At 37.2% G+C, this 11,687-nt stretch overlaps 2 protein-coding genes across 2 annotated transcripts; both read left to right on the top strand.

Moving 5' to 3' along the window:
* The first annotated feature begins 4,457 nt into the window (after positions 1-4,457).
* LOC130744752 (uncharacterized) lies at positions 4,458-5,990 on the top strand. Its single transcript, XM_057596911.1, has one exon. The coding sequence runs from the start codon at positions 4,458-4,460 to the stop codon at positions 5,988-5,990; it is 1,533 nt and encodes a 510-aa protein (XP_057452894.1).
* Positions 5,991-6,046: 56 nt separating this feature from the next.
* On the top strand, positions 6,047-10,135 carry LOC130744751 (uncharacterized). Its single transcript, XM_057596910.1, has one exon. The coding sequence runs from the start codon at positions 6,047-6,049 to the stop codon at positions 10,133-10,135; it is 4,089 nt and encodes a 1,362-aa protein (XP_057452893.1).
* Positions 10,136-11,687: the final 1,552 nt, after the last annotated feature.

The raw sequence follows: 11,687 nt of genomic DNA, 5'->3' as shown, positions 1-11,687 counted from the left end.
AATGAAAAATATAAGATGTAATAGATTATATGATGGAAAATGATCGAAGAAAAATAAACTTAAAATTGAGTGAAAATAAATGATAAAATAATGAGACGTGAATATATCAATTCTTTAAAATAAAGTTATCAACAAAATCTCAATACAACAATTTATTGGGTGTCACCAAACGAGTAAATCCAATTCCAAGCCTTCCAACTTTATCTCCATTGTTCATTTAAAAAAAAAAAAACTTTATCTCCATTGTTCTTCACACCATCCACCAAAAAGAACTTTATCACCCAATGACAACTTCACAACACCATCTTCCAAGTCAACACACCGTATCCCCAACTTTCGCCCTGAATCACCTCGAAGTATGTTCGAACCATAAGAAAAATAATTATATCTTCACACCTAAAAAATGAGGTGTGGAGAGGAGAGGAAGAGAGAGATAGAAAGAAAGGAGAGAGAAAATAAAGATGTGATAAGTGATTTGATTGAAAGAGAAAAGAGAAATAAATAGAAATGAAGGTAGAAAAGAAGTAGAGATGTATGTATATATCATAATTTAAGTATAACTCGGAATCAATTTGAATTCCGTACATGAATTATTTGACAAAATTAAATGTCCTTTAATTACAACTAAACGTATCAGATTAATTAGACTTTCTCTCTTTTTTATTCTCCAGTTAAGTGAGTCAATGGTAATCCTCTTGAATCTTCATATAAATTGCTGGCAAATTTAATGTTAGTATACATAAACTTTCTTACTCACTGGTTTTCGTGGGCGAATGACATGCACACAGATTTTGGTGCAACAATCTGATCTGGTAATTCACAGTTCCTAAAAGGCTGAGTTTTGTGGATATCAATAAATGCATCGAAGGAGCACAGCATGCTCAATGGTCCCCCCCGCCACCAACATTCTACACTTCATCTTCATTGCTCCTGCCTTGCTGCGTGCATTGGTATGTAATTATGTATCATGTGGGCACACTGTGGCTTTTACAAATCAATAAACATCTATTAACACCTCAATTTCACTCACATTTAGATAGAGATATGAATAAAAGAAAGAAAAGAAATGAATATAAAAGTAAAATACATTTTTCTCCCTCAAAGGAATAACGTTCCACCACATTTTTATTCAAAATATACACTTCACCTTATCTATTCTAAGAAGTTAGACTCAACTAAAAATAGATGCTAAAGAATATTCCTTTTACCTTAAAATTAGTGCATAACAATGATCATATCTTAAATATAATTATATGTTAATGAAAATTAATAAAAAAATATTTCATTTTAGCTTAATACCGTAAAAAACCTTCTAAAACATAGATTATCAAATCTTTTATAGGAGAACCTTAAAATTAGTGCATAACAATGATCATATCTTAAATATAATTATATGTTAATGAAAATTAATAAAAAAATATTTCATTTTAGCTTAATACCGTAAAAAACCTTCTAAAACATAGATTATCAAATCTTTTATAGGAGAAGTCAACTTTTTTTAAAGGAGAATAATATATATTGAAAAAGAGAGAACCATCCATGAGAAAAACCCTCTCATGGGAAGGTTTTTTTTCGTACATTATAAATATAAATTGTAATTGTCAGGAATCGATCTCTAGACGTCCCCTCCCCAACCCATATGTTTTCCAACTCCTACCACTTGAGTTATCATACGGGGACATGGAAAGATTTTTATAAGCATAATAATTTTATATAATACATAATGATCAATTTTAATAAAAGTATTACACTCATTATATGTATTATTTATATATATATATAATTTTATAAACCGTAATTATTTATCTTTATTTATTATTTATTATTATAATCATATTTTATAATTATTGAGTACAAATAATATTTTATAAAAACATGTCCTATTCTTTTTTATGGAACATGTCCTATTCTTTACATTAAATAAAAAAGTATTAACTTTAGAAAAAAAATATTGATTAAGAATGGAACAAATTAATATATTCACATAACTGAGCCTTAAATTTTATATATATATATATATATATATATATATATATATTTAAATATTACCTCTTTAACTACAAAAATTAAATACCAATCTAATAAAAATATAGCTTAAAAAATTAATATCATTATTATGATCTTATAATTTATATTATCATCAAGTAATTAAAGGAATATATACTTATTTATAAATAATCAATATATTTTCCTTACTTAAAAAATATTAATTAAATTGAGCTTAATATAATTAAGCTTAAGAATAATAATTTCAAAAAAAAATTCAACAACTATCTATTAATTAAGTTAGAGATAGAACGTCAACACAAAATAATTATACAATTAATCATTTTACATTATATTAAATTATTCCTTTTATAAGGGTTGACTTGTCCAACAAAATATTTAAGGACTCTAATATAATTTAATGATAATATATGGGTATATTTTAGAAGTTTTTATGTGCTTCTATTTTTACGGGTGAAGTTTGTACATATTGTAACAGGAGTTGTCAAATTTTCTCTCTTGTTGCAATGTAAGATATGATTTAAATTACGTTTTTTTTTATATATGTTATGTTTAGTTCAATTTTATACATTTTTTTTTTTGAAAATAGTTCAATTTTATGCAGAGTAATTAAACGTAACAATAGTAGGCTAGTTTACTTATGATTGAGAAATTAATCTATGGAAAAGTAAAGAGAAATGAGTGTAGAAAATTAGTTTTGGTGGGCTCCTAGTGGAGGTATTAGGATTACCTCAAATATGCTTTTGTCTTACCTATGATTGGGTAGTGAAATATTCTTTAGGGGGCCTTTGGTAGAAGGTATTCAAAAACAATCCCTGAAATGTTGTATTTCCGTAAGTTTAATGGATGTGCACTATTGGTGTAAAAAAGATTTACACCATCACCCAATTATTGTATGTCACGTGGGATAAATACTTATATTCTTCATTTATTTTAATTAAATTATAATTATAGTTTTTTATGTGACGGTAAACAATTTGATGTCTGTGTAAAAGAAGTTTACACTGACGATGTATTTTCCCTTTTCTCTTTCGTGGTAGAAATTTTGTAAAAATATTCCCGGACATATTTTATTCCCATAAAAGTTAATTACACACACTTTATCTCATTTCTATTCCCAATGTAAAAGATGAGTAAGTTATATTCTCATGGAAATGGAAGTTACATTTGAAAATAACTTCCCATTTCTACAATTTCATCACATGTTTTTCAATTTTTTTGAATTAAACAAAATTTGAAAATATTTCAATGAATGTAAAAAACCTACTAAACATATTTACCCAGGAGTAAATTATACCCGGGAATATAATTTCATAACTTCTACCAAACGCGCCCTTAGATATTTTCTCCATTTTAATCCCTATCTAGACAATCATGATTAATTCCTAACGGTTTGCTTTAAGTTGTGCTCTCCTAGATAAGTAGTTTAGGTAGAACCTGACAGTTTATCTAACACATGATAATTATAGTCGGCCCATAATTTAAATGGAATTACATATATAAAATCATAGGGAGATGATTCAATTGCATTACAATATCAGGGGTTTCTAATTATGATCTTCTTTCTTTTTATTATTTTTTGCTTGCATGCTCACATTACCGCCACCATCTTTCAAATATTGATTTTCTTGAACTATGAAATCACCCTTAAATTTAGTTACTAATAAAATACATAAAGACATTTTCCATTTTAATTACTAAAAGTATATAAAAAAATTAGATGTACGAATATACAAATAGCATCTCAATGTGATGTAATGGTTATGATGACATTTGAGCTTAACTTTCAACTTCTCATTGGCTAGGTCACGTACGGATTGTACGGACGAGGGCCACGTCTTTCAAACATTGTACCGTTTCCACTATTTTTTCCCCACACTTCCTGCACCAGAGCCCCACTATTCCCCCTTCTCTGCGACTTCTTTTTTCCTCAACAGAGCCAAGACAATATTAAAAACAATTTACATTAGTAGCAATTATCTCATTTCTATTCCCAATGTAAAAGATGGGTAAGTTATATTCCCATGGAAATGGAAGTTACATTTGAAAATAACTTCTCATTTCTACAATTTCATCACATGTTTTTCAATTTTTTAAAATTTTAATTTTTTTGAATTAAACAAAATTTGAAAATATTCCAATGAATGTAAAAAACCTACTAAACATATTTACCCAAGAGTAAATTATACCCGGGAATATAATTTCATAACTTCTACCAAACGCCCCCTTAGATATTTTCTCCATTTTAATCCTTATCTAGACAATCATGATTAATTCCTAACGGTTTGCTTTAAGTTGTGCTCTCCTAAATAAGTAATTTAGGTAGAACCTGACAGTTTATCTAACACATGATAATTATAGTCGGCACACAATTTAATTGGAATAACATATATAAAATCATAGGGAGATGGAATTGTCTATAAACAAAGTTTGATTGAGATAGGTTACGAATGGACGTTGATGTTGAGGTTACGAATACGCCGCCGCCGAACCCGCCGCCGCCGAACCCGCCGAACCCTGGACAACCGGGGAAGGCCTCCTTTAGGGACAAGCTGATGGGGGGAGCGGCAGCTACGCCGCCGAAGAAGTTCAAAGACTTGATTGAGCAGGGAAGAATGAAGATTCTCCACGTCAATGGAAATAGGCTATTACCCATGATAGTCACGGAAAAGTCAGTGCTAGAGGAGATGTGTGCTCCATGGAGGGAGGCTTTGGTGGTATGTCTACTTGGAAAAAAATTGGGATTCAGAACCATGAAGCTCAAATTGGCAAGCGTGTGGAAAACAGTAGGAGATTTTGATATCCTAGATGTGGATAATGGGTTCTACATGGTGAAATTTGACATGAAGGAGGATCGCGAGAGGGTCATAAATGGTGGTCCATGGATGATTTTTGATCACTACCTTGCAGTATCGACTTGGAGCCCGGAGTTTATCTCCCCTGCAGCAAGAGTAACAAAAACACTTGCATGGGTGAGAATTCCAGGTTTGAATGTGCTGTTTTATGACGAAAGCTACCTTCTCTCAATTGCTAAAGCGATTGGCAACCCTATCAAAGTTGACAGAAACACACTGAAGGCGGATAGAGGACGCTTTGCGCGCATTTGTGTTGAACTGGATCTCACCCAAGCAGTAGTCGGGAAAGTTTGCATTGAGAATTACTGGTATAATATTGAGTATGAAGGCCTCCACGTGATCTGTACGAAATGTGGTTGTTACGGCCATAGGACCAGGGAGTGTTCCGCCACAATACCAACGGAGGTGCCTGAGGAACCAGTGCAGCAGGTACAGGAACAGAGCCAGGGAAACCCTAGCCAGGAGGCGGCCGCAATAGTTCACGGAGAAGGTACCCTAACTGACACCGAAAAGGGCAATGAGATTTCCATGGATACTACCCCAAATGCTGGCGTGATTTCAGGAGATAAAAATGGGCAAGATCCTGGTAGAGTGGCATCTGCGGAGAAAGTGGTCGCTAATCTGGGAGAAAATTTTGAGATCTTTGGAGAGTGGATGACGGTGGTCAAGAAAAAAAAGAAACCTCCACCGAAACCTCAGGAAAATAAAAAGGAGGAAACTCGTGTACCCACTAAGGAAACAAACAATGGAAAATTAATGCCTCATAACGGCTTACGGAAATCAAGGGAATCTATCTCGGGCAGCGTGAATCTCTCGAAGCCGACTATGGTTTTCGCAGCAACTAACCCTAGCCGCGTGGGAGCCAAAGCTCCAGCCCTAAGTAACAAGCGGTCACGTGTGGAGGAGGTCTCGCATGAAAACCAAAGAAAAGGGGACGATGGCCCACCTCGTACTGGGAAGGAACCCGAACAAGCCATGTCACTGGTAAGTGGGAACATGGAGCATCACATGGACATCAGTAAACCTCAAACTCAGAATAGTGAGTTGAATGGGAATCTGCGTAGAGTCGGTGACTCAGCGTGTGTGCAAGCCCAGACGAGCCATGCACAACATGCACATGAACAATAGCTTTGTTATCTGGGGAACGGGGGAGTACCCACCCCTACCACCTTATTTTGTTTCTGATGATTGGTTTTGACGACGTTAAAATTATTTCTTGGAACGTAAGGGGTGCGGTCAATGAGCATGGGAAGCTTTTTGTGAAGGAGCTAATCCGTAGCAAGAAGCCTGACATCTTTATTCTTCTGGAAACGCGTTGTCCTTTCAGTAGGGTTGCTCAGTTCTGGAACTCAATGCAATTTTCTCCTAGTTTTATCTCTGAGGCCACAGGTTTCAGTGGTGGGATATGGGTTCTAACCAATAACAATTCAGCGTTCTCTATGAGACTGGTGGACATGCACACTCAAGCCATCTCTTTTGAGATCTGGAGGGATTCTTTTGCTTGGGTGTGTACGGCAGTTTACGCCTCTCCTATCCCAGCTCAACGGGAAGCTCTCTGGCATCATTTAACTGGCCTTCGTGATACCATCATGATCCCTTGGATGCTTGTGAGGGACATGAACGAAATTCTTCACCCCTCGGAAGTGCGTGGTGGGGAGTTTATTATTACTAGAGCAGCTCGTTTTGCAGCTCTTCTTGAGGATTGTCGCCTAGTTGACCTTGGTGCGGTTGGTGGTAGATTCACATGGTTTCGTAAAACCAATAATAGAGTTATCCTATCAAAACGCCTTGACAGGGCTTTGGGTGATATTGATTGGAGGGTGGCTTTCCCTGACGCCTTTGTGGAGGTCCTTCATCGCATTCATTCTGACCACAGTCCTCTGCTGATCCATTGTGGCATATCTGGGGCAGCGCCCACTAATCGTCCTTTTCGCTTCATTGCTGCTTGGGCGGACCACCCGGAGTATAAAAATCTTGTGGCCGAAGCTTGGGTCGAAGATGGGAGAAATATTGTGGACAAGCTGGATAGGGTAAGATCTGAATCTATCTCTTTCAATCGAGAAACCTTTGGAAATATTTTCAGGAGGAAGAGATGGGTTGAGGGGCGTCTGAGGGGTGTCCAAAGAGAGCTTGATGCAAGGATTACATCAGACATGGTTCGTTTTGAAGCAGAACTGCAAGCTGAGTACAGAGACATTTTGAGGCAAGAAGAACTCCTCTGGTTCCAGAAAGCTAGAGAGAATAGGGTTCGTTTTGGCGACAGGAACACCTCTTATTTCCATACCCACACTATCATCCGCAGAAAGAGGAACCGTATTCACAGATTGAAGCTGCTTAGTGATGGGGAGTGGCACTCGGAGAATGACGTCTTGGTGAGGGAAGTCCAAGCTTATTTTCAAAATTTATTTGCTCGTGATCATAATATTGGTGAAGCTATGCTTCACCATGATGTTTTTCCTTCTCTTTCCGATGTCCACAGGAATAAACTCATGGTCCCTGTAACTAAAGATGAGGTTCGTAAAGCCCTCATGTCCATGAAGCCCTATACCGCTCCAGGCCCTGATGGTTTCCAACCCTTCTTTTTCAAGAAGTATTGGGAATTTGTGGGGGATGATCTGTGGACTGTGGTGAGGAATGCTTTTAATGAGGGGTCGGCTGACAGAAATCTTATGGAAACATTGATTGTGCTTATTCCAAAGGTAGACACCCCCTCTACTATCAAGGAATTTCGCCCGATCAGCTTATGTAATGTGACGTACAAATTAATTACGAAGGTGATTGTCAATAGAGTTCGTCCGTTCCTGAATAGGCTTATTGGCCCGATGCAGAGCAGTTTTCTCCCGGGGAGAGGCACTACTGATAATGTGTTCTTAGCCCAGGAAATTATGCACTATATGAATTCATCCTGCTCTCGAAAAGGGAGTTTAGCGTTTAAAATTGACCTGGAGAAGGCCTATGACAGTGTCTCCTGGTCCTTCTTAAGGGAAACCCTTGATATGTTTGGCTTCCCGAATGCGCTTCGGGATCTCATCATGTGCTGTGTCACCTCTTCTAGGCTTTCTATCCTTTGGAATGGGGCTAGACTTCCAGCTTTCTCTCCGGGGCGAGGCTTGAGACAGGGAGATCCTTTGTCCCCGTATTTGTTTGTTATGTGCATGGAGCGCTTATCGGTGCAAATTCATCAGTTGGTCAACTCTGGTGATTGGAAGCCAATCAGAGTCTCTCCTAGAGGTCCGCCTATTTCTCATTTGTTGTTTGCAGATGACGTTCTCCTTTTCTGTGAAGCGACAACTGCCCAGGTGCAATTAGTGGCGGATACACTTCAAACATTCTGTGATTGTTCGGGGTTGAAGATTAATGTTAGCAAATCCAAGGCTATATCCTCCAAGGGGGTGCGTCCGGAGGTGCGTAGTGAAATCCGGAGTATTGCACCTATCCCCTTTGTCAGGGACCTAGGTAAATACTTGGGCTTCCCCTTGAAAAGTGGCAGGTCTGCTCGTAATCGTTTTAATTACTTGCTGGAAAATGTTCAGAAGAAAATGGCTTCTTGGAAGACCAATCTTCTTAATATGGCAGGGAGGGTGTGCCTTGCAAGATCGGTCATAGCTACAATCCCAACCTACACGATGCAGGTTTTCTGGCTACCTCGCGGTATTATCAACAACATGAACATGATATTAAGGAACTTTATCTGGTCCAATAGAGGGGGGCATCGCGGTTGGCATCTCTTGAGCTGGAACACAGTCATAAAGGAAAGGAAAAATGGGGGCCTTGGCATTAAGGAGATGGGAGCGTTTAATACTGCCCTCCTTGGTAAAGCAGTTTGGCAAATGTTACAGGATGGCAACAAGCTGTGGATAAAGGTCCTTCAACATAAATACTTGAAAGAAGGCTCTATTTTGAATGCTCAAGTGACTCCGAGATCTTCTGCGATTTGGAAAGGGATCCTCAAAGCTAGAGATCAGCTCAAGGATGGCTTCAAGTTCATGCTCGGAGATGGAAACTCCTCCATTTGGTATCGGGACTGGTCTTCCTATGGTATCCTCGCCAACCAGCTCCCTTTTGTGCACATTTCAGATACGAATCTGTGTCTGAAGGATGTGATTGTTGGCAATCAGTGGGTTTTGGATCGTTGTTTTACTGTAATTCCTGACCAGGTTCGGATGTGGTTCGATAATGTCAGCCCAAAGCTTAGTTCTAATGAGGATGACATCTGGGTTTGGGACCCTGGAAGCAATGGGCAGTACACAGTGAAAGAAGGTTACACTTGGGTTCGTGATCTGCAAGTCACTCAACCCCCCCAAGAGGATTGGACTTGGGTGTGGAGGCTAGCGGTGCCGGAGAAGATCAGATTATTCGTGTGGCGTGCTCTCCATGGTGCCCTTCCGGTGAATGAAAAGCGTTTTCACTGTCACTTAGCAACAACAGCAGCGTGCAGTCGGTGTTCTTTTGGCCAGGAGGATTGTCTTCATTGTTTAAGAGACTGCCCACACTCCATGGAACTTTGGTCTCGGCTGGGAGCTCTTTCCTGGACAAATTTTCGAGCTGCTGATTATAGAGTTTGGATTATTTCTCAAGCTAAAGGTCCTAATGCAATCAAATTTGTTGCTGGAATGTGGGGAGTGTGGAAGTGGAGAAACAATATGATGCTTGATCCTAATCCTTGGCCCATTAGTATAGCTTGGCAGAAGTTGTGTATGGAACATGATGACATTTTGCATTTCCTCCATCAGGATCAGGAGATTCAGAGCTTGTTGCTGCGAGTTGACATTTGGCAACCCCCTCCAATACACTTCGTGAAGCTCAACACGGATGGAAGTTACTTGGATGAACAACACTGCATGGGAGGAGGAGGTCTCATTAGAGATAATAAGGGTAAGTTTCTCACTGGGTTCCAAAGCCTCAAGGCTGCTGGGTGCCCCTTTCTAGCTGAAGCGTTGGCTCTCCGCGAGGGCCTTCTCCTTGCCTGGAACACAGGATATCGCAATGTGTTATGTGAAGTTGATTGTCATGACCTGGTTGCTTTGCTGGTGGATACGGACGTGGACAGAGTTAGATTTCATGGTAACCGTGCTGTTTTGCGTGAGCTGCAGCACATTTTGTCAAGGAATTGGAACATTAGCTTGAGTTGGAGTCATAGGAACAGTAATATGGCAGCAGATTGGATTGCTAAGCGAGGCGCTCATGGCCTCCATCCGGGTGTTAGCTATTTAGATAGGCCCCCATCAGCTTTGGAGTCAATCATGTTGAAGGACTCCTTTGATGTTCCTTAGTGGCCTAGTTTTGTCTTCCTTGTTTAATTTTCCGAAGCACCAAAAAAAAAAAAATCATAGGGAGATGATTCAATTTCATAACAATATCAGGGGTTTCTAATTATGATCTTCTTTCTCTTTATTATTTTTTGCTTGCATGCTCACATTACCACCACCATCTTTCAAATATTGATTTTATTGAACTATGAAATCACCCTTAAATTTAGTTACTAATAAGAATTTAATGAAAATACACCGTCAGTGTAAATATTTTTTACACATGCATCAAATGATGGGTTGGCAAATTTAAAAATAAATTTTAAATTTAATTATAATAAAATAGAACATAAATGCTTTTGAATACGTAGCATCCAATGATTGGACGTCTGTGTAAAAACACTTTATACTGACAGTGCACAACCATTAAACTCTACTAATAAAATACATAAAGACATTTTCCATTTTAATTACTAAAAGTATCTAAAAAAATTAGATGTACGAATATACAAATAGCATCTCAATGTGATGTAATGGTTATGATGACATTTGAGCTTAACTTTCAACTTCTCATTGGCTAGGTCACGTACGGATTGTACGGACGAGGGCCACGTCTTTCAAACATTGTACCGTTTCCACTATTTTTTCCCCACACTTCCTGCACCAGAGCCCCACTATTCCCCCTTCTCTGCGACTTCTTTTTTCCTCAACAGAGCCAAGACAATATTAAAAACAATTTACATTAGTAGCAATAAATTTATACTCATATACAGTAAGTAGGAGTTTATTTTTCCTTACATTTTTAATCAGTGTGTTCGAGAAATTAAACATGTTTATAATTTTGGAAAAATAATACATTTACACCCCAATTTTTCTTGAAATATATAATGGTGCGGTGAAAAAAGTGAGAAATATATTAAAAAAAACTAATAAAATTTGGATGCAAGAGATCAAAACCTTTTGAAAAGGACAAACACATGCATATTAATTAGGAGATCATTTGTTTCGAAATGTTTTGTAACACTCACTTCAGATGTAATTAATAATACGGGTGTTTGTGAGATAGATTATGTTTTTCTTTCTCTTAACTCTAAATATGACCAATTTTTAAATTTGAACTCGCCTTTAAATTAAAGAAATTTGATGTGTGAGTTTAACAAAGGTTGAGCCGCGGAAGCACAGTTTAGGATTGATCTAAAAGATGAATTGAATGTCAATTTAATTCTTACCACTTTGTAGAAAAAACCAATTCTTATGATTTAATTATAAAAGAAGTTATACATTTATGAAATCATTTTGTTGAATTTTACTTAACAATTTTTAATAAGGGATACATATGATCATATATGATATGATTTGATACAAAGAGAGAGAAATAGAAGAAATGAGAAGTATGTTGGACGTACTATTTAAGTGTTTAAAAAAATGAGATTCTTATTTTTAATCATAATGATATGTGTACCACCAAATATTGCATATGAGACACCATTTTTTTTCTCTCTAGATATATATTTTCCGATCACATCACATTTATCATTTATATCTCATCATTTCTAATCTCTGTTTGGTAGTCTAG

This window comes from Lotus japonicus, chromosome 3, assembly GCF_012489685.1.
Source record: "Lotus japonicus ecotype B-129 chromosome 3, LjGifu_v1.2".
In the NCBI taxonomy this organism is placed as follows: Eukaryota; Viridiplantae; Streptophyta; class Magnoliopsida; order Fabales; family Fabaceae; genus Lotus; species Lotus japonicus.
The sequence above is the reverse complement of the archived record's forward strand: the minus strand, read 5'-3'. Positions and strand labels throughout refer to the sequence as shown.